At 38.5% G+C, this 27,855-nt stretch overlaps 2 protein-coding genes across 3 annotated transcripts; one reads left to right on the top strand and one right to left on the bottom strand.

Annotated features, from left to right (window-relative positions):
- Positions 1 to 118: 118 nt before the first annotated feature.
- Positions 119 to 23,643, bottom strand: poldip2 (polymerase (DNA-directed), delta interacting protein 2). Of its 2 annotated transcripts, none has more exons than XM_033977133.2 (11): positions 23,450 to 23,643; positions 14,188 to 14,269; positions 13,370 to 13,467; positions 12,220 to 12,319; positions 10,158 to 10,233; positions 9,511 to 9,618; positions 4,531 to 4,667; positions 4,428 to 4,454; positions 3,482 to 3,607; positions 2,947 to 3,026; positions 119 to 2,441 (listed from the first exon to the last, which is right to left on the bottom strand). In XM_033977133.2, exons 1-11 carry the CDS (start codon positions 23,641 to 23,643, stop codon positions 2,327 to 2,329), a joined length of 1,143 nt encoding a protein of 380 aa, XP_033833024.1. In that variant the 3' UTR covers positions 119 to 2,326. The 2 variants fall into 2 exon arrangements, with proteins under 2 accessions (XP_033833024.1, XP_033833025.1); XM_033977134.2 differs by having other exon boundaries at positions 14,188 to 14,263.
- A 30-nt stretch (positions 23,644 to 23,673) lies between these two features.
- Positions 23,674 to 26,578, top strand: tmem199 (transmembrane protein 199). Its single transcript, XM_033977061.2, has 6 exons — positions 23,674 to 24,455; positions 24,555 to 24,628; positions 25,360 to 25,449; positions 25,564 to 25,606; positions 25,691 to 25,803; positions 26,253 to 26,578. The coding sequence occupies exons 1-6, from the start codon at positions 24,278 to 24,280 to the stop codon at positions 26,346 to 26,348; spliced, it is 594 nt and encodes a 197-aa protein (XP_033832952.1). The 5' UTR covers positions 23,674 to 24,277; the 3' UTR covers positions 26,349 to 26,578.
- The last annotated feature ends 1,277 nt before the right edge of the window (positions 26,579 to 27,855 follow it).

Below are 27,855 nucleotides of genomic sequence, written 5' to 3'. Positions count from 1 at the left end.
CTTTAAATTGGTCTACATCAACATCTGGTGGTGGCTCCTTGTATTACACATGTTGATTCTCGCTAGGTTGAATTGAGGTTCATGATTTGTAGAAAAACAAATACAGAAAAATACAAAATTTTCAAAAGGAATATTTATTTGATTTGCCTTTCATTACATGTATATTTACAGTATACAACCTTCAGAGGAGCCTATCCTGGATTTTCAAAACAGAAATCCTCTTTTAAACAAACCCAATTTTTAGGTCTGCAACTTTTTTGTCCATATCATAAATTTATTTAAAATATCAAGACATTAATTTAAACAACAACATCCATATTACAGTTTTCCTATCTGTGTTGGCCAGTCATTCCAACATGTAACTATTGCTTTTAAAAAGAACTAAGATTTCATAATGATTTCAAAAGGGCAAAAATGAGAAGCTTCTAGTAGCACATTTTGGATTGAAATTGTGAACAGAAAATAGTATTACGAATAATTAAAGAGGCACTATGTAACTTTCTGGTGGATGTTCTGTTCTGTCACATCCTTGTATCCATGGAGATTGTATTACTTTGCTTGATGCCACCAGGCCAAGTTATAGGTCAGATCTGTGGAGAGGCAAGCCTGCTCACAGAAAGACTGCACGTTTTCCAAGTAATTTCAGATACATTATATGCTATACAGTGGAACATTCCAGGCAATGGAACAATATCTCCGTGGAGACAAGCAATAGCAGACCCTCTATAAATAAAGTTATGTACTGCACTTTAAAGTTGTTGCCAGGCCAACTGAATACTGAACATTGAATCACAGTAGAGGTTGTCTGATACAGATGATACAGCTACGGATTGTTTAAGATGCCATTGGGAAATTGCAATTAGGATGTAAAGTCACAAGAACCACAAAGATTACATTTAAAAGTATAATATGGCACAGAATAGGACATGTAGCTTTAAAAAGAAAAGATTACCTTGAGGAAGGTAACCTGTCATCTTAAAGGAATACGCTTGCTATAAAGTAGACTATAAAAGGTGGCGATATGGAAATTTCTTTTTTCCCCCCGCAGCATCTCAAAAATGATATTCAGACGATATTATGTATATTATGTCATTCCAACAGAACTGCACTAAAACTGGTCTTTTAGTGTAATAGTTGAGGTTTAGATAACAATAATATGGAATTGACTGTACATGATCCACAAAAGTGCAGGAAGCAATACTCTTATTTGGAAGTTTACAACATACATTTTTTGTCCTGTTAAATTTTTAATCAGCTTGTTTTGCAGCATTTTATGTTATAAAAAATAGAATTTCGAGTGTATGATTTATATCTTCAGGACTGCATTCACAATATTATCTATAATTTGTTAACCCTTTAAGAACTGAGCACATTATAGACCAGTATAGCTTGCCTAGACTTTTATTCTTTAGCCATAAAATGTTAAAGGAAGTATCAGAAATGAAAAAAAATGCAGTACATTCTATTTTACATATCCATCCATTTTCCTTTGATGCATCAAATAACTGACTGGAAAAATCCCCATGGCACCTGCATTCTGACACGTCATCTGTAATGTAAGCTGATTACCATAATGACAGTAAAATAAAAAGGGCCCCATGCCTCTGCTTTGAGATGCCATTTGAATTTACATGATAGCGCAACTGGTTGCGGAGTTACAATAATGGGAAGTCCACAACCGCACTCTATCGCAGACGATAGCGTCTGACACTATAGGGGTAATTTGCCCACCTCTAAAATCAAGAGAATCCAAGCAAAACAAGTATTGGCAACAAAGAGACTACAAGATCTCTCCAGCAAAAATTGAAAGGAAAAAGCTTTTAGGAGCACTTCTTGTCCAGTGTGATTCAATGTTCACCAAAACCTCCCATTTTAATTTTATTTTTTGCTACTTAGTTGGATCTAATCACTGTAGTCATCATGAATGTTGAAAATGGGGCCAAGATATACAGGTCAGCCAAACAAACAAGAGAATTATGTATGGACGTCAGCCTTGGGTTATTTTGGTAACAACAATACAAGCTGTAACTCAAAAGGAAAGAATTATCTCAAAATGAGCTATGAGCAAAATGATCACTGCAAAAGTACAATACTCTCATGGCAAACCAAATTCATTTAACAACAGTTTTTTTTTTTTTTGCCACATTTTCTATAGAAGTTTGCATGTATGCTGTAAAGCCCTAACACTGTCTATAAACTGTCGTTTTTCCCTTATCAGAAACGATTTACGTATAGAAGGCAGAGGGTTGTTTTCAACAGCAAAAGGGCAGCATTAGAGGAACAGGGATCCAGACAGCATTATTGGTATGCAATTAGGTCTTTTCAGTTAAAATGTGTATCCTGCGGGGGGCGCTTTGTCATCTTTGTTGCTCTCCAAAGAGAAAGGAGGAATGCGAACGTCAAAGTGGGAGCCATCGGTTCTTTCAATGCGGAACGTCCCCCTAGTGGTAAATGTAGAAATGTCAATAATTAGAATTTAAAAGGTTAGCGGTTTTCAAAGCAGCCCTTCAGAAAATTGTACAAGTTACATCTTTATAGGACTAATGTGAGCCAAATACTGAACTTAAGACTTAAACAAATTTTTAAGGCATGCCTGTTCACAGTAAGAATGCATGTTTTTCAGTGTATTTATGAGCAATAATACCACCTGTAACTGAATAAATGGATAATATTGTAATGCTATACTGTGGAATATTCCTGGGAAAACAATACATGGTAACAAGCATGTAGCAGACCCCCAAGCCAAAAAGTTGCATAATGCACTTTTAACTACAGTTGAACCAGGGTCCAGTACTAAACCAGTTCTTGCTCAGCAGCACTAATTTAGTTCTAAACAACAAGCACTGATCCAGGACTCTTAGGGCTCTGAACCATGGATCAAGGAGCTACAGATAATTAATATGCAATTGTTTATTCCCACTGAGTGGTTTTGATACACACACTTACCACATGTGACCACTAGGAGCTTGCAAAGAGACGTGACTGCTGTACTGAAAGGCTGGCTGTTCTTTAGATAACACTGGCTCCTGTAGGAACAAAAACATTTAATACAGAAATATACAAGGGCCAAGTATGTTTAGAAGAAATAAAAGGATACAACAGTAATGTGTGTATTCAATATGATACTAATAACAATAATAACAATTTTAAAATAATGTGGAATCAGTTTAAAAAATAATTGGGCCACCATTTCATTCATTGGTTTCAGCTTCCTGTTATAGGTGACATTTTGAGGACTTTTCATCATTCAAAAGATGTAATAGTATGTATTCAATTGCCAACTGCTATGGCCACAGTCCTCATTTTTAATCATTCTGAAACTCATTGATAGCCAAAAATATAATGGAATAACTTTAGCTCATATTTTATTACAATATTGGTTAGTTAATATATCTGCTGAATTAACGTTTTAATCGGCCGTAATTAATGTGATTCAATGGTATTACATCACGGGTCACCACAAGTTTCATGTAGTGCTCACCCGCCCTACGACTCCTCTCCCCCTCACGGTCTCAAGGGTACCAGACAGACTGAAGATTCTCCAGTGCCTCTCGCGGAGCTGGACCACCTCATTCCCCATGTTTTCCAAACGAATGCAGTACCGCCACTAAACACACAGTGATAACAGATTTATGGTGATCACTGATTTCATAAGGCATCCGAAGACAAGTAGTGCTGGTGGTGAATAATTACGATGCGTGTAATGCATAAGGTAAATGAGGAACACATTTGGACCACTGCAAACTGTTTAAAAATGTGAAAAACAGAACTGGTTAATTTTAAATTTCCTATATTATGCAAAATTGACTCGTTGGCGCTTTAAGCCATGTTAGAATGTTATTACCTCCTCAAAAACATACCTGGAGTTGTGTTTTGCTTCATTCACACATGTTTGAGTAACTCTTTACTGTTAGTCTGTCTACATTTCAAAAGCTTAAAATGCTCTGTTCCACCTTGTGATGTCATGTAGTGGTAGTTTTAAGGTTAATGGTTATCTTTTACCTTTAGTTCAGAAGAGAGTGGCAATTCCAGGGTTGAAATGATCCAAATCATGACATCACAAGGTGAAACAGAGTGTTTTCAGTTTGAGGACACTCTGTTCACTGCCTAAATATGCATGGTTTGTTTGTTAAAACATGTGTGAAGAAAACAAAACACAACTCCAGGTATGCTTATGATGAGGAAACAACATTATAACATGGATTGAAAAAAGCATAATATGGCCCCTTTAAAAATAAAAAAATCAGGCACAGTGCCTTTAAGAATGACTGGGGTTAGTAATTGCCTAATTAAGCTGTTGGATAGTTACATAGCAAGCCTTAATTCATAAAGAACTATTTTTTTATTTTTAAGAACAATTAAGTCTTTGTTCATGCTTTATTAAGACTAATTCATGTGTAAATGTAACCCAAAAGTCTTTTACTTACCCAATAAACATGAGAGTTTTGAGCCTCCTAAAACAGACAGAAATAAAATGATCATGAAATAAAATGTAATCTTGTTGCATTATTTGGGACAGTATTTACTGACCCTCATTCCCATGTAGAAGGGGATAACGGTGACCCGGATGTTTTCGGTGGTCTCTCGGTGCACATCCGACAGCTCCAGCCAGGGGTGGTTCTTCTCCTGCCATGCTTTCAGGGTGTCTCTAGCAATGAATGGCGGAGCTGAGGGCAGGCATGATATATAACAGAACACTTTTAGATTTACTATATTTTATTTAATTCTACACGTACTTATAGAAATCTGTATATTTGTTCCTTTTTACCAAGTCTTTTGCCAATTTACACAACTTTAATTATTTTGAATTTTATTACAATTTATTTTTTGTCGAAGTCATTTCCTTTCTGTATCAACAGTTTTTCAAAGTCCATTTTTAAAATGATAAAAGATCCAAGCGTATATTTACACAAGCAGTGTTATTATTATTATTATAATATTAAGTAATTATGCTACTCTATATGAAATATTAACAGTTTAAATCAAGAAACACTCGGTAGAACACATCATGAAATTACATCCCTTGTAGGGTCGTCAGTAGTATTAAAAGTCAGATACTAATCGATACTAAAACTAGTAATAGATACTCATTTGAGGTATAGATACTAAAAAAGTCACATTCACCTTTCCTGAATAGCTTTAGAATGATCTTGTGCTGTATCAGAACGAGTGTAAGACCACAAAAAATAGTATACAGCCACTATGGAACCTACCTGGACGACACAGGTCACATGGTAACATAAAAGAAAGTACTACCATTTAATGTTGAAAATCAATTCTATTGTCTAAAGAGTTTTTTCTTTTTATTGTCATCGTGGTATCAGAATCGGTATTGAGTATTGAGTCTATACCTTAGCATCAAAACAGAGTTTAAAATTGTATTCATGACAACTAGTCCCTTTCTTTGGTATGTTTTGAATAGATTGGCCAAACAGGCTGCTTGTATTATGTTAGTTAAAGCGGAGGTACCTGACACCATTCTTGTTAATGAGAAAATTGTGTTTTCCCCTAAAAACTAAATTCCAGATGCAGCCCTTGTAACAAAATGAGATTGCTGCATGTGGTCTGCATCTAATTTAAGTATTTTATCATATTATCTTACTATGCACTTCACTGTCTAAAAAACGCTGTTCTAAAGCTGTGAAAGCAACATAAAAATGAATGCATATTTATTTTAACAATGTCCCTAAGAGTTTGTGAGAACTATGAATTAATTAGATAAGATTTTAAATACAAACTTCCTCCTTTCAGTTTGAAAATCAGGTATTACAGCTTTAACCAGGTCAAAATAGTACGAAATGTTAAGAAATCTGGACTACATTTGAAATAGCAATAGGTCAATGTAAATAATTTTGGGCCAGAATGAAATTGTATAAAAAAAAAAAAAAAACAGTACAAAAAAAAAACAAAAAAACAGTACAAAAAAAAAATGTCCATGGTTTCAGAGTGATGATAAATTAGCACCATTGCCATAGCAAATAAAAGATCAAAACTAAATATTTTAAAATGTCCAAATGGTCTCACGATATAATCTATAAACAGTAATTTTAATCCAATAAATACTGTAATGATCTGATATTTCATGTTTATCTCAGAGTTGACACCTTTTGTTCTTGTGACTGTTTAATGTAACTGCTTTAGTATGTGACATTTGGTTGCTATGCTGACAAGCTGATGTGAAGCTGATTATATTAAAATAGGTAATAAACCTTGCTAAAAGTTTTCCTGCTCTGTTTATTTAACTGAAATTCAAATACATTTATTAATTAAGTAATGCATTTGGAAAACAATTTGTGTTATGCTAAATGTTATAGGCCAAGTGTCTAATGTAATATATACATCTCCATATCCTGGCTAGAGATGGGACGATATATGATAATATCGCTAATTGCAATTAATCTTTCGTGGCATTTTTTTAATAATCGTGATCATCGCGCACAATTATAATTGCCTTTACAGCACCAGACTGCCTCATGTCTGCAGTTTCAATACAATGTTTAAATGTTAGTTCTGGTGTTTGCCCAGAAGGGGGGCCTCTGTCATAGCAATGACACTTGTTAGCTTCGGTGCCTATTGGGCAGCACAGTTATCGCTGTCTGAATTATATTCTGCCAGATATCAACAACAAACAAAGTCTGATCTGTAACTCCACAGGAACGTGCCAGAGCGTGCCTCACCTATGCGCACAGATGAGAAGCTAATGTGTGCACATCTTCTATTTTTACCTACAATAATTCAAACTGCTGAATAAAACAACACCTTTCAAACGATAGACAAATGAAGTCTAATTTATACAGCTAAACACAAATGTGCCAGAAGGCATAAACCACACTTACAAATCAAGAACAGCATCCAATCCAGCAAAAAATATGGTCCTCTACTCCTGAGTCCACTGTGGAATTTTCACTCTTTGCCACGAACCGCTCCGGGTATGAGATGCCTCTAGTATAACTAACATACAAACATCCAGTGTCCTCAATCACGTACTTCCTTTGCTTTGTCCATTTTGTCATGATTTCTGCATCCACTCGACTTCGGCTGTGTCCCAATTCGCCAAAGTGCCCCTAAATGCACCCTCTGCAGTGTTCATCGACAAGATGGCGACTACACTGGGGAGTACACGTTTCCGTCCGGGAAAGTAGTTCGGTAGTTTGAACACTGCATTCGATGAATTAGGACACAGCCTTTGTTTAGCACTTGTCAAGCTCGGTCTGTTTACGGAAAACCATGGCATGCCATTTATCGTCATGTTCCTCTGCTCATTGGCTGTAAGGGGAAAACGTCACTAAATGTGTGTAATGTAATTGGTTGATTCTACAAGGGGAAGAGTGGAGTGTAAACTTTCAGTTATCTGAAGCTCCAGTAACCCGCAACCTCCACCTTACTGTCCGACATTGGTGTCAATCACAAGCTAACGTGTGTTTAGCACTGAGGAACAAAGTTGGCACTGTCAGACGTTTACTACGCCTGAAATCGACAAAAGAAATGCTAAAAAGTGACGAAGCAGATTTCACTTTGGAATACTTTCCTGCAGCACATTGGACATAGAGGATCTAACTTATTTTGGGACATCATTTCTTCACTGGATTATATTGTCTGGACCTGTACGGAACGAATGAGGCCAACTTTCTGGGAATATGTTGATGTTTGACAGAACCAGAGCCCTCAAAGGTAAGTGAAGTCCAAATCCAAATTTTTGGCTTTTCTGTAAAAACGGATTTCCTGTCAGCACTGTGGTGATTGCAGGTTAAAATGGTTTGCATATTCAGAAAGATAAGTGCCGTAGCTTCCATTTGATGTGTAGATTGTTTGTGTGGGTGACGCAGAAGTATATGTACCTTGCTGTTGTAAAGTAGGGGAACATAAACAGGTTAATAATTATTGTGATTCACATCCTCCAGCATCTGGACTCCACGGGAACCTATGCCAGGATCCTGTTTGTGGACTTCAGCTCTGCATTCAACACCATCCTCCCTGCTCTGCTCCAGAACAAGGTCACTCAGCTCAACATGCCTGACTCCACCTGCAGGTGGATTACTGACTTTCTGACGGACAGGAGACAGTGCGTGCGGCTGGGGAAGAATGTCTCAGACACTCGGACTATCAGCACAGGATCTCCACAGGGCTGTGTACGTTCTCCCCTGCTCTTCTCCCTGTACACCAACTGCTGCACCTCCAGCCACGACTCCGTCAAACTGGTTAAGTTTGCGGATGACACCACCCTCATCGGACTCATCTCTGACGGCGATGAGTCTGCCTACAGGAGGGAGGTGGACCGTCTGGTGTCCTGGTACAGCAGCAACAACCTGGAGCTTAACACCCAGAAGACAGTGGAGATGATCGTGGACTTCAGGAACGTCACAGCCCCCCCTGCCTCCCCTCACCCTGACGGACTCCCCCACCACCACTGTGGACTCTTTCCGCTTCCTGGGCACCTGCATCATCCAGGATCTCAAGTGGGAGTCGACCATCAGCTCCCTCATCAAGAAAACCCAGCACAGGATGTTCTACCTGCTGCAGCTGAGGAAAGGCAAGCTGCCAGTCCAGATGATGGTGCAGTTTTACACAGCCATCATTGAGTCCATCCTCACCTCCTCCATCACTGTGTGGTTCGCTGGGGCCAATGCCACGGACAGACAGAGACTGCAGCGCATTGTGCGCTCTGCTGAGAAGGTGATTGGCTGCAGCCTTCCATCTCTACAGGACCTGTACGTCTCTAGGACTCGGGGGCAAGCAGGCCATATAGCAGCTGACACTTCTCACCCTGGACATGGACTATTTGAGTCACTTCCCTCTGGCAGGAGGCTACGGTCCATTGGGACCAGAACCTCTCGTCATAAGAACAGTTTCTTCCCCTCTGCCATTTGTCTCATGAACACTTTATAATATTTGTACAAAACTGGTCACTTTATAATACTGGTCACTTTAATAAGTCATGTTTGCACTGTTGTTATGATGCTGCTGTTGTATATATTTTCTACCTATAAGTATTTTTTTTTTTTTTTAAGCATATCTTTTTATAACTTTGTGCATGCCCTTATTTGTATTTGTATTTATTCAGTGTGTTTTATGTTGCACTTTATCACCGAAGTAAGTTCCTAATTTGTGAACTGTGTTCACAAACGATGGCAATAAAAGTCTTCTGATTCTGATACGATTATTGTGACCAAAATAATCGCGATTAACAATATTGAGTCTAAATTTTTATATTGTCCCATCCCTAATCCTGGCCCGGTCCCTCTGTCAAATTTTAGAACATATTGTGGCCTGTATGTCAAGAAGTTTGCCCACCCCTGCTCTAGTGAGTTGAGACTGCTGTTGTTTTCCTCTTGTTTTGGAGTGTGTTATGGCCTACAGTAGCTGTTGTGTTCAGAAAATAAACTACCAGAAGAAGTTTGCCGTGTTTCCCTACACTAGAACATTACAATATATAAAACTGCCACAACGTATCAGCAGCCTTATTACATACTTCTTCAGTCAAAAGTGAGAGGTCTTTGTTAAGGGTCATACTTTTGGATGGATTGTAGACCAGGAAGCGCTCGAATAGTTCATGATGAATGGGGATCTGCTCTGTGGAGTGATACGGGAGGATGTCTTCATGGCTCACATAGTCCAGACCTAAGGAACGTTAAGGAATGTATATTAATTACGAAAGAGAAGAAACAATAACAGAGGTATGCTTGCTTTTATTGAAAATTCTGTAGAAGTTTTGTTTTAGTTAAGGGGAGAAATTAAAAATAAAATAGTTCCAAGTTAAGTAATGGTAATATTATTCATTTGCAAAACTTCATAATATCTGCAGATCAACTGACTAAGAAATAGATCTATACATAGTTTAAATATTAATTTAACAGTATCATTTTAAATGTTAATTACAGAAAAAAGGGAGACCGCTAGGAAAGAAATACAATTTAGCCCAGTTAAATAAAAGGCTTTTTTCAACTTAATACATGAAAAGTGCCTTAGATCTTTGTTCTTTCAGACGTTAACTCCTAGTTACCAACTTGTATTATAACTCAATACATTGTTTAAAGTGCCATTACTGTGGTTTCTCTGAGGACCCTTGTCATCTATTCAATTTGAGAACTACATTTTGTCCAAAAACTGTCACTACTAATGTTTTTTTAAATAGAGTGTGTGTGTTACAATGCTCAGACCTGGGATGGCGTACAGGGCTCTGCTGTCGTCATGGTTTGCCAAAAATGTCACTGCTTCTGTCTGGGACCTCTGAGACTAAAAAGATACAAACAAATCAAAAGTTAAAACTGAAAAGTGCATGCCTTATAATGAATTTACATCAAGAAAATGGAACAGTATTTTGTGTTAAAGTTAATAGTTTATAGTGAATTTGCCTTGTGTTTGTCTTGCTGAAAAGGACTTGGAAAAGGACAATGATGTGGTTAGCCAAAGCAATGTAAAAAGGAATAGTGTTATGGTAAGGAGGTTTTGTCTTTTATTATAAGTTTGGTTGTAGTATTATGGCTTATATATATACTTATACAAAAATAGCATTAAGCAGCTACCTGTTGGACTATTTCAGCAATTTCTTCAAATGCTACCAATCACTCACGCATACAGTGAGACAAATAAGTCTTTGAACAACCTGTGATTTTGCAAGTTCTCCCACTTAGAAATCATGGAGGGCTCTGAAATTTTCATCTTGGGAGCATGTCCACTGTGAGATCACATTGTATGATTTTTTTTTTTAAATAATTTATTTGTATGTTACTGCTACAAATAAGTATTTGAACACATGTCTATCAGCTAGAATTCTGACCCTCAAAGACCTGTTAGTCCACCTCCACTCCACTTACTATCCTAAATTAGAAGCACCTGTGTGAGGTCATTAGCTGCATAAAGACACCTGTCCACCCCACACAATCAGTAAGACTCCAACTACTAACATGGCCAAGACCAAAGAACTGTTAAAATGCACAAAAGACAAAATTGTAGACCTCCACAAGGCTGGAAAGGGCTAAGGGGCATTGCCAAGCTGCTTGGTGAAAAAAGATCCACTGTTGGAGTAATTATTAGAAAATGGAAGAAGCTAAACATGATTGTCAATCTCCCTCGGACTGGGGCTCCATGCAAGATCTCACCTTGTGGGGTCTCAATGATCCTAAGAAAGGTGAGGATCAACCCAGAACTACATGGGAGGAGCTGGTTAATGACCTGAAAAGAACTGGGACCACCGCTTCCAAGGTTATTGTTAGTAATACACTAAGACGTCATGGTTTAAAATCATGCATGGCACGGAAGGTTCCCCTGCTTAAACCAGCACATGTCCAGGCCTGTCTTAAGTTTGCCAATGACCATTTGGATAATCCAGAGGAGTCATGGGAGAAAATAGAACTTTTTGGTCTTAATTCCACTCGCCGTGTTTGAAGGAAGAAGAATGATGAGTACCATCCAAAGAACACCATCCCTACTGTGAAGCATGAGGGTGGTAGCATCATGCTTTGGGGGTGTTTTTCTACATATGGGACACTGTATTAAGGAGAGGATGACCGGGCCATGTATTGCAAGATTTTGGGGAACAACCTCCTTTCCTCAGTTAAAGCATTGAAGATGGGTCGTGGCTGGGTCTTCCAACATGGCAATGACCCGAAGCACACAGCCAGGATAACCAAGGAGTGGCCCTGTAAGAAGCATATCAAGGTTTTGGAGTGGCCTAGCCAGTCTCCAGACCTAAACCCAATAGAAAATCTTTGGAGGGAGCTCAAACTCCGTGTTTCTCAGCGACAGCCCAGAAACCTGACTGATCTAGAGAAGATCTGTGTGGAGTAGTGGGCCAAAATCCCTCCTGTAGTGTGTGCAAACCTGGTGAAAAACTACAGGAAACGTTTGACCTCTGTAATTGCAAGCAAAGGCTACTGTACCAAATATTAACATTGATTTTCTCAGGTGTTCAAATACTTATTTGCAGCAGTAACATACAAATAAATTATTTTAAAAACTCATACAATGTGATTTCCAGATTTTGTTTTTAGATCATGTCTCTCACAGTGGACATGCACCTAAGATGAAAATTTGAGACCCCTCCATGATTTCTAAGTGGGAGAACCTGCAAAATCACAGGGTGTTCAAATACTGATTTGCCTCACTGTGCCTAATATGGCTCAAATAAATGCTTAGCTAAAACTAAAGAATAACTACTTTAAAACAAGGATAATTCATTTGCCTGAAGTTACAAATGTACATAATAATTTTCTGACTTACTATGTGTGGGCAATCTCTGGTGTCGATCAGCACTTGGTAGTAGGTGTGAGTTTTGCCCTTCACCTCCTTCGACCCATGAGCTCCGGGTGGCTCTGGTTTACTGAATAAAATTAAATGTAAAACATAAGCATCTGTAACATTTTTTCTGTGTTTTGTAAATGAGCATTGTTCAGAGATAGTTACAGATGTATTGTTCAAAAGAATTTGGACAAGCAGGAAAATTATTTTAATTAGTTCAATCAATGGATACGTAAGGATTAAACAATGAGAAGCAGTGTGTTACACTGTTTTAATGCAGTCCCTGGTGCTGTCCACAGTCCTTATTGAAAGTAATTGCCGATTTGCCATGAGTTTTAGAGCAGAGTTCATTGACTTTTTCTTATTATTCTTTATTCAAACAACATAAGATATCATAAGATAAGATAAGCAACCGTGCCATGCCTGGGCACTCAAACTGGACAAATGTACCACAACTTTAGGGGCTATCCAGGCTTGGGGATGTTTGATTGGGCTGGTATGAGCGCACCCTTAATTTACAATAGTAATATAAGAACAATACGTTGTTATATGCAGCTTTAACCATTATCTATTATTATTATTAGAGCCATAAATCTTAAGATTCAAAAACTCTTACAAAATGCTATTTCCTGGAGCAAAACCAGAAAATATTATATAGCTAACTTTCTAATACCACCAAAAACAGTTCAATACAAGTTTTGATACTGCAAAGATTGTACAAATGTCTAAAGACATTTTGTGTGATATTTTGTATGAAATGTCTTTAGAAGACATGTAGTGTCAGAGAGTGTTGGGCCAGTGTCATGTTTGGATGAGAGAGTGAATGTTTTGTCTTGTCTGACTGGAAATGTATAGGTTTTGCTTCATCCATCACCTTTTCAAAACATGTAGGGGTGTGTGTGTGTGTGTGTGTGTGTATCTGTATAGTTATGTTATTATGTGAATTATATGTGCTGTTTTGAAATATTCTAACTAAATAACTAAAATAATAGTACTTTCTTTAGAATGACCACAATTCATTATTATTGTTATTATTATTATTATTATGTTATGGAGTCAAGTTTGGTCAGAAGGCTGGTTTTAGTCTAGTGTTTTTATTAATAAAATAAATATTTTTGAGATTTTTGTTCACCTGTCGGACATGGGAGGAGTGACGTCTCTGTCGTAGAGTCTGGCGTGCCAAGGGAACAGGACAATGCCTCTATATCCAAACACACTGTGCAGGAAGAGCTGAAGAAAACATGGACAACAGTCAGAAGTAATAAGATCAGAAATATAAATGTTTTAACAGTCACTAGAGTAGATTAGATTAGGAGAGCCTAACAAGATGTTGGAAATGTGCCCCTAAGACAATATAATGTTATACTTTGTTCTTAAATATTTGCACTTAAGTTTTTAAATTGTATGTTTAGTTGTTTGCAGGTTGCACCAAATGGTATCTTTGTTTTAAGGGCCAAGTAATGCAATGCACGTATAGCAAAACAACCAGTGTCTGAAGTGCACTGCAGTTTGTTTAAGAAAACATATGATCAAAAATGTTAGAATATCAGCTTTACAGCTTCTTGGGGTTCCATGTTTTTCACAGGGTCAACTAGGAATAGGTGAACGATATACATTTCCATATGTAGCATGTAAATGCAGAATTGTAGATGAGTATGTTGATACGTGTGTGTATGTATGTGCCTTACTAAACTTTGACCATTGTGAAAAATAAAATTGAAATAGAATTTAATAGAAAAAAAATTGAGTTGTAAAAAAAAAAAACCTGATATTTTTTCAAGTTTGTGAAGTTATTCAATGTGCCATCAGCACATTTATCTTCTTCATACAATAATAAGTTGAATAAGATGTAGATCAAAATACAGAAATGGAGACAAATATACGAGGATCAGGTTCACATTTGTGACACCTGGATTAGGTGTTAAGTGTGGGTGGTAGAATGAAGTGTACCTGTCCCGTTTCATATTTTCCGTGTTGTTTCACAGCTTCAAACACTCCAACAGTCTCCAAAATCTTCCCTTCAGGCCTGTTCCTGCCGGAAACCAAAACACCTTGACAAATGGCACGTTTTTCATTACAGTTATTAATACACGAGGCACAAGATATCAACCGACATTATGTATAATATAAGTCCCCACTATGTAACTATACTGCTTGTTTCTACAGAGATGGTATTGCTCTCTCTGAAATGTCCTACAGCATAGCATTACTACATATCCATTTAATAAATTACAGGTGTTTTTAATTGCTAAAAAAAATACAAGTTTTCTCTGTGAGCGAGCTCATCAATCCACAGATCTAACCTGTAAATTTGCTTGATTACATCACTTGTTTCCATATTTAATGCCATACTATGAAACATTAAAGGCAAGGCAATAACATCTCCATGCGAACAGGCAGAAAACTTACATACTGTACCCCATCCATCAAAAATGTATTTTTTCATTGTTGTGGTTGTTCCATTCATACCTTTTCAATGTTAAGGCCCCTATGTTTAAATTGAATAGAAAAAGCACAGAAAATCATAGTGCTTTATTTCAAAATCGCACAGCCCTTAATACAGCTGTTGATACCACCTGGCTTATTTACTTTTTGTTTTCATTTGTAAAGGGCAAACAGGGCATAAAAACAATATTATGAACACACAGACAGCACACAGCTTGCTATTCCTCATTTCTCTCAGACCCAATCAACTTTGACAAGATTTGACACAACTCCTCGACTTACAACACATGGGCAAATAGAAATTCCTTAATCTCCCTCTTCACACCAAACCACATACTAAACAACAGCTGGTCACTTGTATAGAATAACACGCATAGTACTTGCTCACTGCAAAGCTAATCTGCAGAGATGAAAAACTAGGATTAATGAACAGGAGATATGGCCCAGGGGGATTTAATATTATACTATAAGATGGCCACCGTGTATTTCCATATCACTGCACAAGAATAAGCAGTAGATAACCTGAATTTATTACAAAAACAGGGCTTCAAAGTAAATCCTGTCACAGCAGAGATAAGAACTCCAAAAAATTCAATACACAGTGGTACAGAATATAAGGGAAGCAAAAAAACAGAATCAGGAATGATACTTGTAAATGCTGCAACGGATTAGGTAAACATCGGTGTGTTTTCAAGAGATAGTCCAAATTACTACAATTGTTTAGCCCAACTGTTTAAAAAAGAAGAGTGCAGAATAAAAACCTTTCAGTCATATGCACAGCTAAACAGAACAATTTTGAGCCTGGATTTACTAAACGCGGAGAGGAACTGGATACTGATAATGAAAGAATTCATGTCATTACAAAATTATAATGGTTAAGACTGTCACAATAATTACCATATAGCCTGCAGCAATATTTTTTGGGGTCAGTATTTATCATGTGTATATTTTCTTTGCACTACTTGGAAAACCGTGGTATTTGAACTATAAAAAGCTGAATGAATAACTTCTATGACTCATGATAGACAAACTAAGTACTTAAGTGTTTCTTTTTGTTGTTAACAATATTGTAAAAAAAACATGAGCTGCAATAAATAGATTTAGAATATTTTTTGTGGCTTAAACCTGCTTTTGGATTTTTGCATCTGTGGCATCAATTAGTTTCAATATTATCGTTATTGTCTATATTTACTTCAGCAATATATCGAACTTCAAAATGTGTAATCATGTTAGGTCTAAAAATAGAGAAAAAAACAAATTTAATACCATTTGCCTACTACTACTAAATCATATGCTTAGTGCTAGGGCTGTGCAAAGATAAGCTTGGGTCTTTTTAATTTTTTATAGTTACTTTTATAGCCTATGAACCTCTCAGAACCTCTCAGAAATCTTTAGAAATTATAAATAGTAATATAAATAGTCCCCTCCCTGAACTACCACCTTTACGTGGTGGAGGGGTTTGAGCACCCGAATGATCCTGGGAGCTTTGTTGTCAGGGGCTTCATGCTTCATGATCACCCATGGCAAACAGGATCAGGGGGACAGGTCAGGCTAAGAGTGGTTCCGAGCCTTCCATGATGAGGACACAACCAAGGTCAATTACGTCACCTGGATTGGCGTTACCGGGGCCCCCACCCAGGAGCCAGGAATGGGGTGGGTGCTCGCTAGCGAGTGCCTGGTGGCCGGGCCTTTCTCCATGGGGCCCGGCCAGGCTCAGCCCAAAGGAGCGACATGGGGCCATCCTCCCGTGGACCCTCCACCTGTGTGAGGACCCATGGAAGGCCGGTGCAAGGAGATCTGGGCGGCAGTCGAAGACAGGGGCCTCGGCGACCGGATCTCCGGACATGGAGACTGGCTCTGGGGACATGGAATGAGGAGCCTGAGCTTGTGTGGGAGGTTGAGCATTACCAGCTAGATAGTCAGCCTCACCTTCACGCATAGCTTGGGCCCTGGAACCAAACTCCTTGAGAGGGGCTGGACTCTCCATTTCTCAGTCATTTCCCATGGGAAGAGGCGGCAAGCTGTTGTGGGCTTGCGTCCCTGCGCCTCCGGGTCGGGGACAGGTCTCTTACTGTTGTGGTGGGCTACGGGCCAAAACAGCAGTGCAGAGTACCTGGCCTTCTTGGAGTCCCTGGGAGGGGTACTAAACAGTGCACCGACCGGGGACTCCGTTGTTGTCCTGGGGGACTTCAATGTCAATGTAGTTAAAGCCAGTGACACTTGGAGGGGCGCGATCGGGAAGAACGGCCTCCCTGATCTGAACCCCAGTGGCGTTCTGTTACTGGACTTCTGTGCTGGTCACAGTTTGTCCTTAACGAACACTATGTTCGAGCACAAGGGTGTCCATCGGTGCAAGTGGCACCAGGACACCCTACGTTGGAGGTCAATGATCGACTTTGTTGTCATGTCACCTGATCTCCGGCCGCGTGTCTTGAACACTTGGGTGAAGAGAGGGGCAGACCTGTCAACCGATCACCACCTGGTGCGGAGTTGGATCCGCTCGCGGAAGAGGAAGCTGGACAGACCTTGCAGGCCGAAGTGTATCATGAGGGACTGCTGGGAACATCTGGCGACTGCTCATAGCTGTTATCGTGGCGGCAACCTCTGAACCCGGTGGTGGACACCGGAAGTAAGGGATGCCGTCAGGCTGAAGAAGGAGTCCTATCGAGCCTTGTGGGACTCCTGAGGCAGCTGACGAGTACCAGTGGGCCAAGCGGGCCGCGCCTCATGCTGTCGCGGCAGCAAAAACTCGGGGTTGGGAGGAGTTCTGTTTACAGTGCGAGCGGAGAGCTGCTGACCTCAACTGGGGATGTTGTCGGATGGTGGAAGGAATCCTTTGAGGATCTCCTCAATCCCACTGTCACGTCTTCCGAGGAGGAAGCAGAGACTGGGGACCTGGAGGTGGACTAGTCCATCACCCAGGCTGAAGTAACTGAGGTGGTTGGCAAGGTCTTTGGTGGAATGGCCAAGGGGGCGGACGAGATCCCTCCCAAACCCTTAAGTCTCTGGATATGGTGGGGCTGTCTTGGCTGACACGTCTCTGCAACATCACATGGCGGTCGGGGACGGTACTTCTGGACTGGCAGAATGGGGTGGTGGTCCCTCTGTGTAAGAAGGGGGACTGGAGGGTGTTTTCCAATTATAGGGGAATCACACTCCTCAGCCTTCCCGGTAAGGTCTATTCCAGAGTACTGGAGAGGAGAATCTGTCCTATAGTCGAACCTCGGATTCAGGAGGAGCAGTGCAGTTTTCGTCCTGGTCGCAGAACACACAGGAGCTGTGTTCGCATTGCTGACAGTAAGTCAGACCTGTTCCCGGTGCATGTAGGACTCCACCAGGGCTTCCCTTTGTCACCAGTTCTGTTCATTACATTTATGGACAGAATTTCTAGGTGCAGTCAGGGGCCAGACGGGGTCTGGTTCAGGAACCACAGGATCTCATCTCTGCTGTTTGCGGATGGTGCTGTGCTGATGGCTTCTTCGAGCTAGGACCAGCGGCAGGCACTGTCGTGGTGAAGTAGGAGCTGAGTTGAAAGGCAAAGCTCTCGATTTACCAGTCAATCTACCTTCCTACCTTCATCTATGGTCATGAGCCCTGGGTAATGGCCGAAATGGGCTTCCTCCGCAGGGTGGCTGGGCGCTATCTTAGAGATAGGGTGAGGAGCTCAGTCACACTGGAGGAGCTCAGAGTAGAGCCGCTGCTCCTACACGTCGAGAGGAGCCAGCTGAGGTGGCTCAGGCATCTGCTCAGAATGCCTCCTGGGCTTAGGGTGGGATGTCCCACTGGGAGGAGGCCTCGGGAAAGACCCAGGACACGCTGTAGGGACTATGTCTCTCGGCTGTCCTGGGAACGCCTTGGAGTCCCACCAGAGGAGATGGAGGATGTGTCTGGGGTGAGGGGAGTTTGGGAGTTCCAGCTTAGACTGCTGCCCGAATGACCCGGCTCCGGATAAGTGGAAGAAAATGGATGGCATATAAATAGTACCTCGTATAATATATAAAACAAGTGTTAAAAAGAAGTTCTAAGGGTTTAATTTAAAGCAACATATTTAGACACATCTGGAGTAATGCCCCCCCATGCATTCCCACAAATGCCCTCACATTTTTACAAGTTGTTGAGCTTGTTTTTAGACTGTGGAGGTAAAAATGTCTAGTGTGGGATGTCTAAATTTAGAACAGCAAAAACACTGCAGACTTCCTCCTCACACAGATCGATCAGCTCATAGGCGAGTACAAGCAAGTCAGTGCCACCATGTCAAACAGAACTATTACACCAGCAGACTAAACAAACATAACTCAGATTTCACAATACAGCGCAGAATGTCAGATATTAAACTAGGCAGGTGTTAAACTAGGCTGTTTCCTGTCATCACCTCCGTCCTTCGGAGCGTGGCTTTTGAAATAGAATGACACAAGAAATATGTGACATTGCACTGAAATGGAATAGCCGATGTATTTGATCGAGTTTTGGCAATATTTAGGTTTTTTTTCCAGATACCAGCTAAATGTGTTTTTTCATGGCTGATGTCGATACCGACAGTATAGAATCCAGAGCAACTGATTGCTGATAAGCTCTGCCTATATATTACAACTCGCCCACACAGTCCTCATTTTTCACTTCAAACCTAAAAGAGAGTTACGTCCAGGCCTGTCACAATAAATAATATATAGACTTATCGTTCAATATATGAAAGCTGGAACAATACATTTTGGGACTCAGTATTTAGTGTATTTTCTTTGTAAAAGTGGGAAGATTCAGGGTATTTTTTTGTTGTAATACCATAAAATAAAGCTGCACAGGTTTAAATAAGTGACTTCTATGGTGAATTACTGACCAATAATAGTGAATTCTGTTATTTATATGTTACAGCTCAGGCCGATTTAAAAATGTTTTACTGGGATTACCTCGCATTATTGTTATTGTGTCAGTGGCATAAAGTAGTTTTAATATTTTTGTTCATCTCAGTTTATCTCTGTAGCAATATATCTGGCTTCAAACTTTGTTATTACAGGCCTAGTTGTGTAGTGACGTTTTCAGCAGTTCTTTGCACTGAAGTGTTCAAATTAAGCTTCATAGGTATTTTTAGGCTGCAGATCACCCAAATCAAAATACTGGGCTGTGTTGGAGATTTAAGGTCAATGACACAATTCCAATAATATTATAAAATCAAAGCCACAGATGCCCTGGGGCAGACTGATGGTAACACTCATCCATCTATGCCTCTCTCTGACCACCACTGTTCAGTCCACCTAGCCCTGTCACGATAATTTCCATATCAAAGTGTCTTTCAAAGCTGGAACAATATATTTTGGGGCTTAACATTTATCATCTGCACATTTTCTTTACAATAGTGGTGAGATTTTTGTTATTTTTGATATAACACAAAAAGATTTGAGCTGCAGAGGGTTGAATAAGTAACTTCTATGGCTAATTATTGCTTCAATCTGCTATTCATTTCTTGTTGCCTCAGGCCTTTTAATGTTCTTGTGTATTATATATATATATATATATATATATATATATATATATATATATATATATATATATATATATATATATATATATATATATATATATATATATATATATATATATATATATATATATATATATATATATATACACACACACACATTTGTTTACTGGGATAATTCTGCTTTATTGTTTTGTGTCAATGGCATAAAGGAGTAGTACGTGCTGTACAGAGCTGAGATTAGGCCTGTTCTGACAATTACTATTGACTTATCATTCAATATTTGAAACCTGGAACAATATCATTTGGGGGTTAAAATTTATCATGTGTACAATTTTCTTTGCAAAAGTGGGAAGATTTAGGGTTTTTTGATATAACACAAAAGGACTTGAGCCAAACCAACATCTATGGCTAATTATTATTGTCCCAGACATCTTGCATTATTGTTATTTTATTAATGGCATAAAGTACTTTCAGTATAATTGTTTATAGCAATATTTCTCTGTAACAATATATCATGCTTCAAAATGTGTTATCATAACAGGCCTAACTGAGATCAAACCCCCAACATCCCTGTCACCCAGTGTTATGTTTATAAAATACATTTAGCTTGTTTTGTTTTATATCGATAGTAAATACTTAAAATGATAAATAGATTTTTCGAAAATATTCAAAGTATTCCATATATTTATCACCTGTGGTAACGGTACAGTACAGCTATGTGAAATGACGCTGTACGTCCATATTTGGCCCACTCCTATGCTAATCTCTACAGTAAATAAAAGTGTAAAACCAGTGGTGGCATTTGTCTGGCTTTTCTCCTGAGTTGCTAAGGATAGCTCTAAATCTGTAAGCTCACATCACATGACTGTGAGAACACAAATGCTTGGTCATGCTTTGAGTCTACTGACACAGACCTCTTTACTCTTTACATCAAGCAACCAATCACACAGCACTGAGCGAGTGACATTTATCTCAGGATCACAGAGGCACAACAAAAATGACCCCATTGTTTTTAGAGATTATATCACATTAACAAGTTTTGAATTGCGATACATTGTAAATATAGATAAACCATAATATTGAAACTAATTTATGATGCAATAATCCAAGAGGAGATTCAAACCACAAAAGTCCACTGACTTCCATGTTAAAAAACTGCGGTGCCCAATGGGAGTTGACATCGCCGTAAATGTCATCACAACATAGAGCCATGGCACTGTCAGCCCCTCCTATGGATAACTGCAGATCACACTAGCGAGTAGCAGATTTTTTTTTCTTATGTGCCAAATCCTATGCATATGAGTGGTGTTGAAAACAGGGATTGACTGGCAAAATGGCATCTTGAAAATAAGCAATTAAGGATTGCTCATATATACATGAATCACTCCAAATACGATTTTTGAGAGGGTAAATGTGAAGGGGAAACAACTATATGGTTAAAAGCTCTGAAAAGTAGATTTTGGATAGAAGGTCTGCTTTAAGGCAGATTCATTAATAGCGATGGTTGATATATCGATTCCAATATTGGTACTGTGATAGCACGAGTTTCCCAAATAGTACTGGTACTGAAAAAAAAGAATAAATTAAACATCCCTTATTAATAACTACATAAGCACTAACTAGATAGCTGTATTTCCCACTTGTAAGTCCACCCACAAAACCAACAGCTTGCACAGCTCTCACTCAAGGACAGGGCAGAAGGCACAGGTCAGTAGGCACAGCTCAGTAGGCCACTGTATCCCATTTCCTTTGCAAAAATTCAGTTGTATTGTAATTTCTGGTTTAGGGAAAATTATTAGGAAGGGATATTTGATACTTTATTATTCATCACAAATGCAAAATGCTGTATCCCAAAGTAATAAATAGTTGTATACATATCCAAGGTGGGAACCTGTGGAATAGCCTCCCTTTAACTCTGAGGGAGTGCCCAACATATAATTCATTTAAGGCTCAACTGAAAAACTGGCTCTGGGCAAACCAAACTTGCACACATTAGGTGCCAGGCTCTTTATTATATATTGTGTATCCTTTATGGACCGTTTTAGTATTGTATGCTGCATGTGGGTCTGGATAATGAGCTGAGTGAATGTTAATGGAGTTTTTTGCAAAGTGACTAAGATTGTAAGATTGTATGGTTGGAAAATTGTATTTAAGGCCTGATCATTGTTTAATGTAAATTTTATTGTTGTTGTATTTTTGATCCCTGTGACCCTGACCCGTGGGACTACGGATGGAAATTAGCCGTATAGCTACAATCCGGCGTGTTTACATACGTGCTTTTGTCATGTATGTTCATTAACATGCACTGTCCCAATCAAATAAACAAATAAATAAATAGGCATACACAATAGATTCATATTTGGTAAACCCATTCGAGTATGTATATTTTCCTCAGTTTAAGTCCTTACTGACCCCACAGAGCCATAAGCGGTAACAGTAAACACAGTAACTCCTCCAACTGTAGTGAACTTTCACACAGTTTTTCTGCAGCTATGCCAACTCTGAATGTACCTCAAAACATATGGACGTTTTTCACTGCAAAATTAGTCAGTAACTAAACTAATAACTAAATTGTATATGAGTGGCAGAACTAACTATACACTTTTTGTAGATAATTACCAATAACAAATACATTCACCTTTTGACATGAGAACTACTTCTAAATCAGATATTAATCAGTCAATTTGATGCCTGGAAGGGTATCTGGCATATATGCAAAACAATTCCATTTACTCTCATTGGTTAGTAGAAACAAGCAAGTCAATTTCTTTATGGCCTATGTTGGGATTTTTTGTATTTATTCTGTTGGTATAAAGTGAGACGGCAAACCTTTTGTTAACAACCACTAACCAACCTGTAGACCAATTAATTCTACAAATATAGTCCTTGGATATGCAAGATGTATACAATATAATAATTTTGATTACACAAGTACAAAGTCACTAGAAATCCTTGTGGGGTTTATTCACCCCTTGTTGGCTAAATAAATCACTAATGTTTACACACAAAAGTAAAGGTTGTGTGGTAATCGAGTTGTTTCATAACTTAATGATTTCAGACGTAGACAAACCTAAGTATTGCCCAATGCTTGCTGGTTAGCCCGAGCAGAGTGTCATACAACTACCATGCTATAATCATCAGCTATACGGGTGCAATCAAAACATATACACTACACTACTTCTGCAACCTCATCTAGATTGCGAAATAGCAGATTAATTGAGTGCATGTCTTTTAATAGCCTGTCTTTAGCCGCTAGCTTTAAAGATACGAGGAGGAGGACACCGCTCTTACCGCGACGACATGAACCTCCGTTGATGGAGTGCCCCTGGGCTCGCTGTCAACCCGCAGGTCCGACACAGCAATCGGAGTCTGAAGACATCACAACCCCCGCTACTGTCCGCCGCCGTCAATAATCTGTGAGAATGCTTTCTGTTGTATTTACTGACAGTGCTCAGCAAACCTCGGCGCAGTGCACAGGCCGCCATCTTTGATGCAAGGCACGTTTAGAGACACGCACTTTTGTTGCACGGACTAGCGCTGCGTATACGGGCTACGAGAAGAGTGGGGATTTTAAAAACGTAAGAAATATTACGAGCAAAATAAAAACATATTTGTGGGATTCTGTTTAGTGGTACATTTAGGAAGTTTAAAAAAAGGTTTACTCAACAGTGTTGGTTCTTAAATATAAATTGAACGATTATTACATGTTATTAGTTAAATTAGTGCAAACTCCATCCTTTTGATAAAATAAATGACCAAAAATATGGTAAACTACGTTTTCTGATTGTCATAAAAATAAGCAAGTAATGTAAGGCTTTGGATTAATTCTTTTGTGAATTATATTTGTTTACACTGCATTTTATTGAAAGGAGTAAAACTTTCCGACGTTCAATCTGACACTTGTTATGCACGCACCCCTTGACCTCTACGTCACAGTCACAAGGTAAACAATATGGCCGCTTACACTGCGTTTTGGATACAGTTGAAATAAATTGCACTTTAGATTAATTTAAATTAGACATCTGTACAATATTTTGACGGCATATGATATTGTATAGATGTACCTTTATATATTTTGAGAGATCCGTGAACTGAAGGCAGTTTTCATTGAATATAAGCATGGCGTCGGCTTTTGTGGTCGTAGAGAAATTCAGAAATAAAGTCTCACAATTATTAGAAAATGATTCGGTGCCTCAAGACTTGAGAGAAGAACTAGAGGAGATTGTGGAAAACGAGTCACCGACAAAACTGTCCTTCAAAACTGCAAGGAAATTGAAGAAGTACCTACAAGACAATGGTAAGAACATTACTTACATTACTCATGGTTTGCGCTGCTTGCACAGTTGTTTCGTGTGAGTAAATTTATATTGTTGTTTTCTTTTTTTCTTTATTTTAGATCATCCATTTTATCTTCATCAATTACTTGAAGACAGCACGTTGTTCCTGCCCGAAGTTGTAAAGCCACCAAGGGTCAGTTTAATTAGTCATTTATCTTGTGTTTTCCTGTTTCATCCCAACCTCTGACCATTTGCCACCCTTTATTCTTAGTTTTTACTAGTAAAATCTGGATATTTCTTCTCACAACAGTCGTAAAACAAAACATTTATATTGTCACATTCCTTGGTAAAATGTGACTAATATGTAGTCAACTAAGAGAGTTCTGGAATTAAATACATGAATTAACTGTAAAAATCATTAAAAGGGCCCTTAAGATATCTCCTATAAGACTCCTTTTTGGTGTAGAATATGATATAGAAATTTATCCATTATTATAGAAACAATTAGGTATCATATCACATTAATCCAAAAACAAAGACAATCCTCCAACATTTTGCCTGTTTAAACAATTTCTACAATATATTTCTCATTTAAAGTATCAAACATGGGCATGGGCCTATAGGATAATTTATGGGGATGCCTCATTGATCTCTGACATTTCAAATTTGGAAGAAACCTCTACATAATGCAGGGTTTTAAAACTACAGGTCAATGGGTCAGATACTTGAAAACCGATCTGTAATAGAGAGGGGGAATTGGGGCTCAAATGTATTGAAACTAACTTTAAAGGTGCACCGTGTAACTTTTACTTTTTACCCACTCCAGACTCAAAATCAAAGGGGATGGTGGGTTAAAATGTTAAAATACAATAAAAAAAATATTAATAAAAAAAAATTGCAATATACATTTTATTTTTTGTTTAGAACCCAGAGCTGGTTGCACGTTTGGAAAAGATCAAAGCCAAACTCGCAAATGAGGAGTACAACCGAATGACCAGAAATGTTAATGCTCAGGTACTATTTATTTTTATTTATTAATATTAATCTAATATTTATTTTATTAAAATCCATTGCTCTTTTGTCATGTAGCCTTAGCAACAACAAATGTGTGTATCTTTGTGTTCACAGGAAATGAGTCGCAATGGAGGACTTGCAGAAATTGGACGAGAAGGTAATTACAAAAAACAAATACTTTACCATTAACCAAGATATGTGCACATTTTAATCATGTGCGTTTTCTTTTTTGTGTGTGCAGTACGCTCGGTGAAAGCAGCTGTAGTGACGGTCTTTAACTTCCTGGTGACGATTGTAGCAACTTTTGCATGTTCGTACATGGGCAGCCAGTACCTCTTCACTGAAACCACTTCTGTAAGGACATTTCCACAAACACAAAACAATGATATTTGTAGGGAGGTGTCATGAACAAAGCATAGAAAAATCATTTTTAAAAATCATATAGATTACTATACTATTATTGGTAAAGTTAATTTTTGATCCATTTATTTTTGTTTAATTATTTATTTTACATTCTGTGTGATGTGTAAAGTTATAAGTGGATTTTCTTCTATCTTTCAAAGATTTAATTAATAAATTGAAATTAATGTATAGTGGATTTTATCAAGAAGGGATGGAATAATATTTTGATAGCATTAAAATACATTTAGCTTTTGAAAATATCACTATACTAATAGTAAACTACAAGCCTCGGATAACTTTTTCAAATGGTACTTCAAATGATACTTCAAATGGTACTATTTTTGCAAATTAACTTTTCGCATGTATAATGCATCTCCTAATTATTATTATTTTAATTACAGAGAGTAATTGCAGCCGTCATTGCAGCCTCAGTAGTGGGTCTGGCAGAGCTGTACGTCTTGGTCCGAACGATGGAGGGAGAACTGGGGGAACCATAGCAGAAAATTTAAGGGCCTCTCAACAGCAGCACTATTCATACTTGGACAATTTTTTATCATTTTGATTTTGTGAAAAGTCTTTGTGTTTCCCTGAACACGTTTTCTTAAAAATAATCACTGGTCCTTTTTGTTTTCATTTATTTGCTTTTAGTATTTGCTCCTTATGCCATGTAATGTTTATCTGTATGCGTCTTTTCTTTATATGTTTTGAATAAAATTTTCACAAGTGCATGTTTTTATCTTTCAGTTTTTGATGAAAATGAGAAAATAATATATAGTTTCTATATAGTTCAAACCCTTTAGAGAGTAGTGCTGTTTTTTAGAACTATATAGCTATGCACATTTACTCCCATATTCACTTGCTATGGCCAACATATTGAGATATGCCCCTGTGATAGAAATTTAAGTATATTTATGTTATGTCTTTAAAAGCATTTGTTCTGTGTCAGTCTGTCAGGCCCAGACCAGGCGTTAACATGTGTGAAGGCTCCGTCTCCATCCCACAGGAAACTCGTTCTACCTGTCTGAGTGTAAAAGTTCATTATGTTACAGGTGTGGAAAAAAAGTCACTCTGCTTTGAAATGTATGTAGCGTTGTCATTCTGGCATAAATAGTCAGAGCTCAGATGCTCGGGGATGGGGACTGAGGGAGGTGCCGAAAGGCTGCCAGTCTGTGGCCAGGGCAGGCCTGGGCCCTGTCCTGTCTGTATCTGCTGTAACAAAGAATAAGCTTTTTTCCGTATTTCAAAACTCACCGAGCTTCGCAAATGGATTACTTTTCATCTAGAATTGTAATTTTTCTGCAACAATAATTGTGTCAGAAGAGTGGGATCCACGAGTGGTCATCCAGAACACAGTGAAGATGGAATTTTGTCTTCCTTTTGGTTTCTGTCATGATGCCTGGAGCTTTCAAAGAAGAACATGGATGGACATTGGTTTCTGTCTTGGATCACCACCGCTGGATTCGAACAAGTTTTACCTGGTGAGCTTTTGCAATACAGACTTTTTCCATTTGAAAAGGAAATCTTCATTCACACAGGAGAGTGTATTTTGGAAATTCAAAATGCTTAACTAAAGATACCCAATGGCCATAGTTCTGATCCTATACCATTTTTGATTCATCGCATAACTTTTCAGTTTTTTGGCTGCAAAATCCCATGTGTGTACCACCATGCTGCCCTAACAACGTGCTGCAAATATAATCCCAACAACAATGGCCCTCCCCCACTCCTGATTTCCTCACTTTTGGGACTATTGGAAGTTACAAGTGCTAAAACGTCTAAAATGGGGAGCAAAACTTCAAGGGAGTATTTCCCTCCAGGATGCACCATTGTTGATTTTATTAGAAGAAAACATGGATATAAGAAGTCTTTAGAATTTGGTGCATTTAATTTAAAAACTGTTCATGTACTGGAAAACAAATTATGTGAAATTGAAGTCTAAACCGCCCCACTCGCAGAACTCTTTGTCTCAATATTTGACTGTACTGACGTTTGACCCAGATCTGC

This window comes from Periophthalmus magnuspinnatus, chromosome 13 (assembly GCF_009829125.3).
Source record: "Periophthalmus magnuspinnatus isolate fPerMag1 chromosome 13, fPerMag1.2.pri, whole genome shotgun sequence".
Classification (NCBI taxonomy): domain Eukaryota; kingdom Metazoa; phylum Chordata; class Actinopteri; order Gobiiformes; family Gobiidae; genus Periophthalmus; species Periophthalmus magnuspinnatus.
This window is presented reverse-complemented; position numbering and strand designations above follow the sequence as displayed.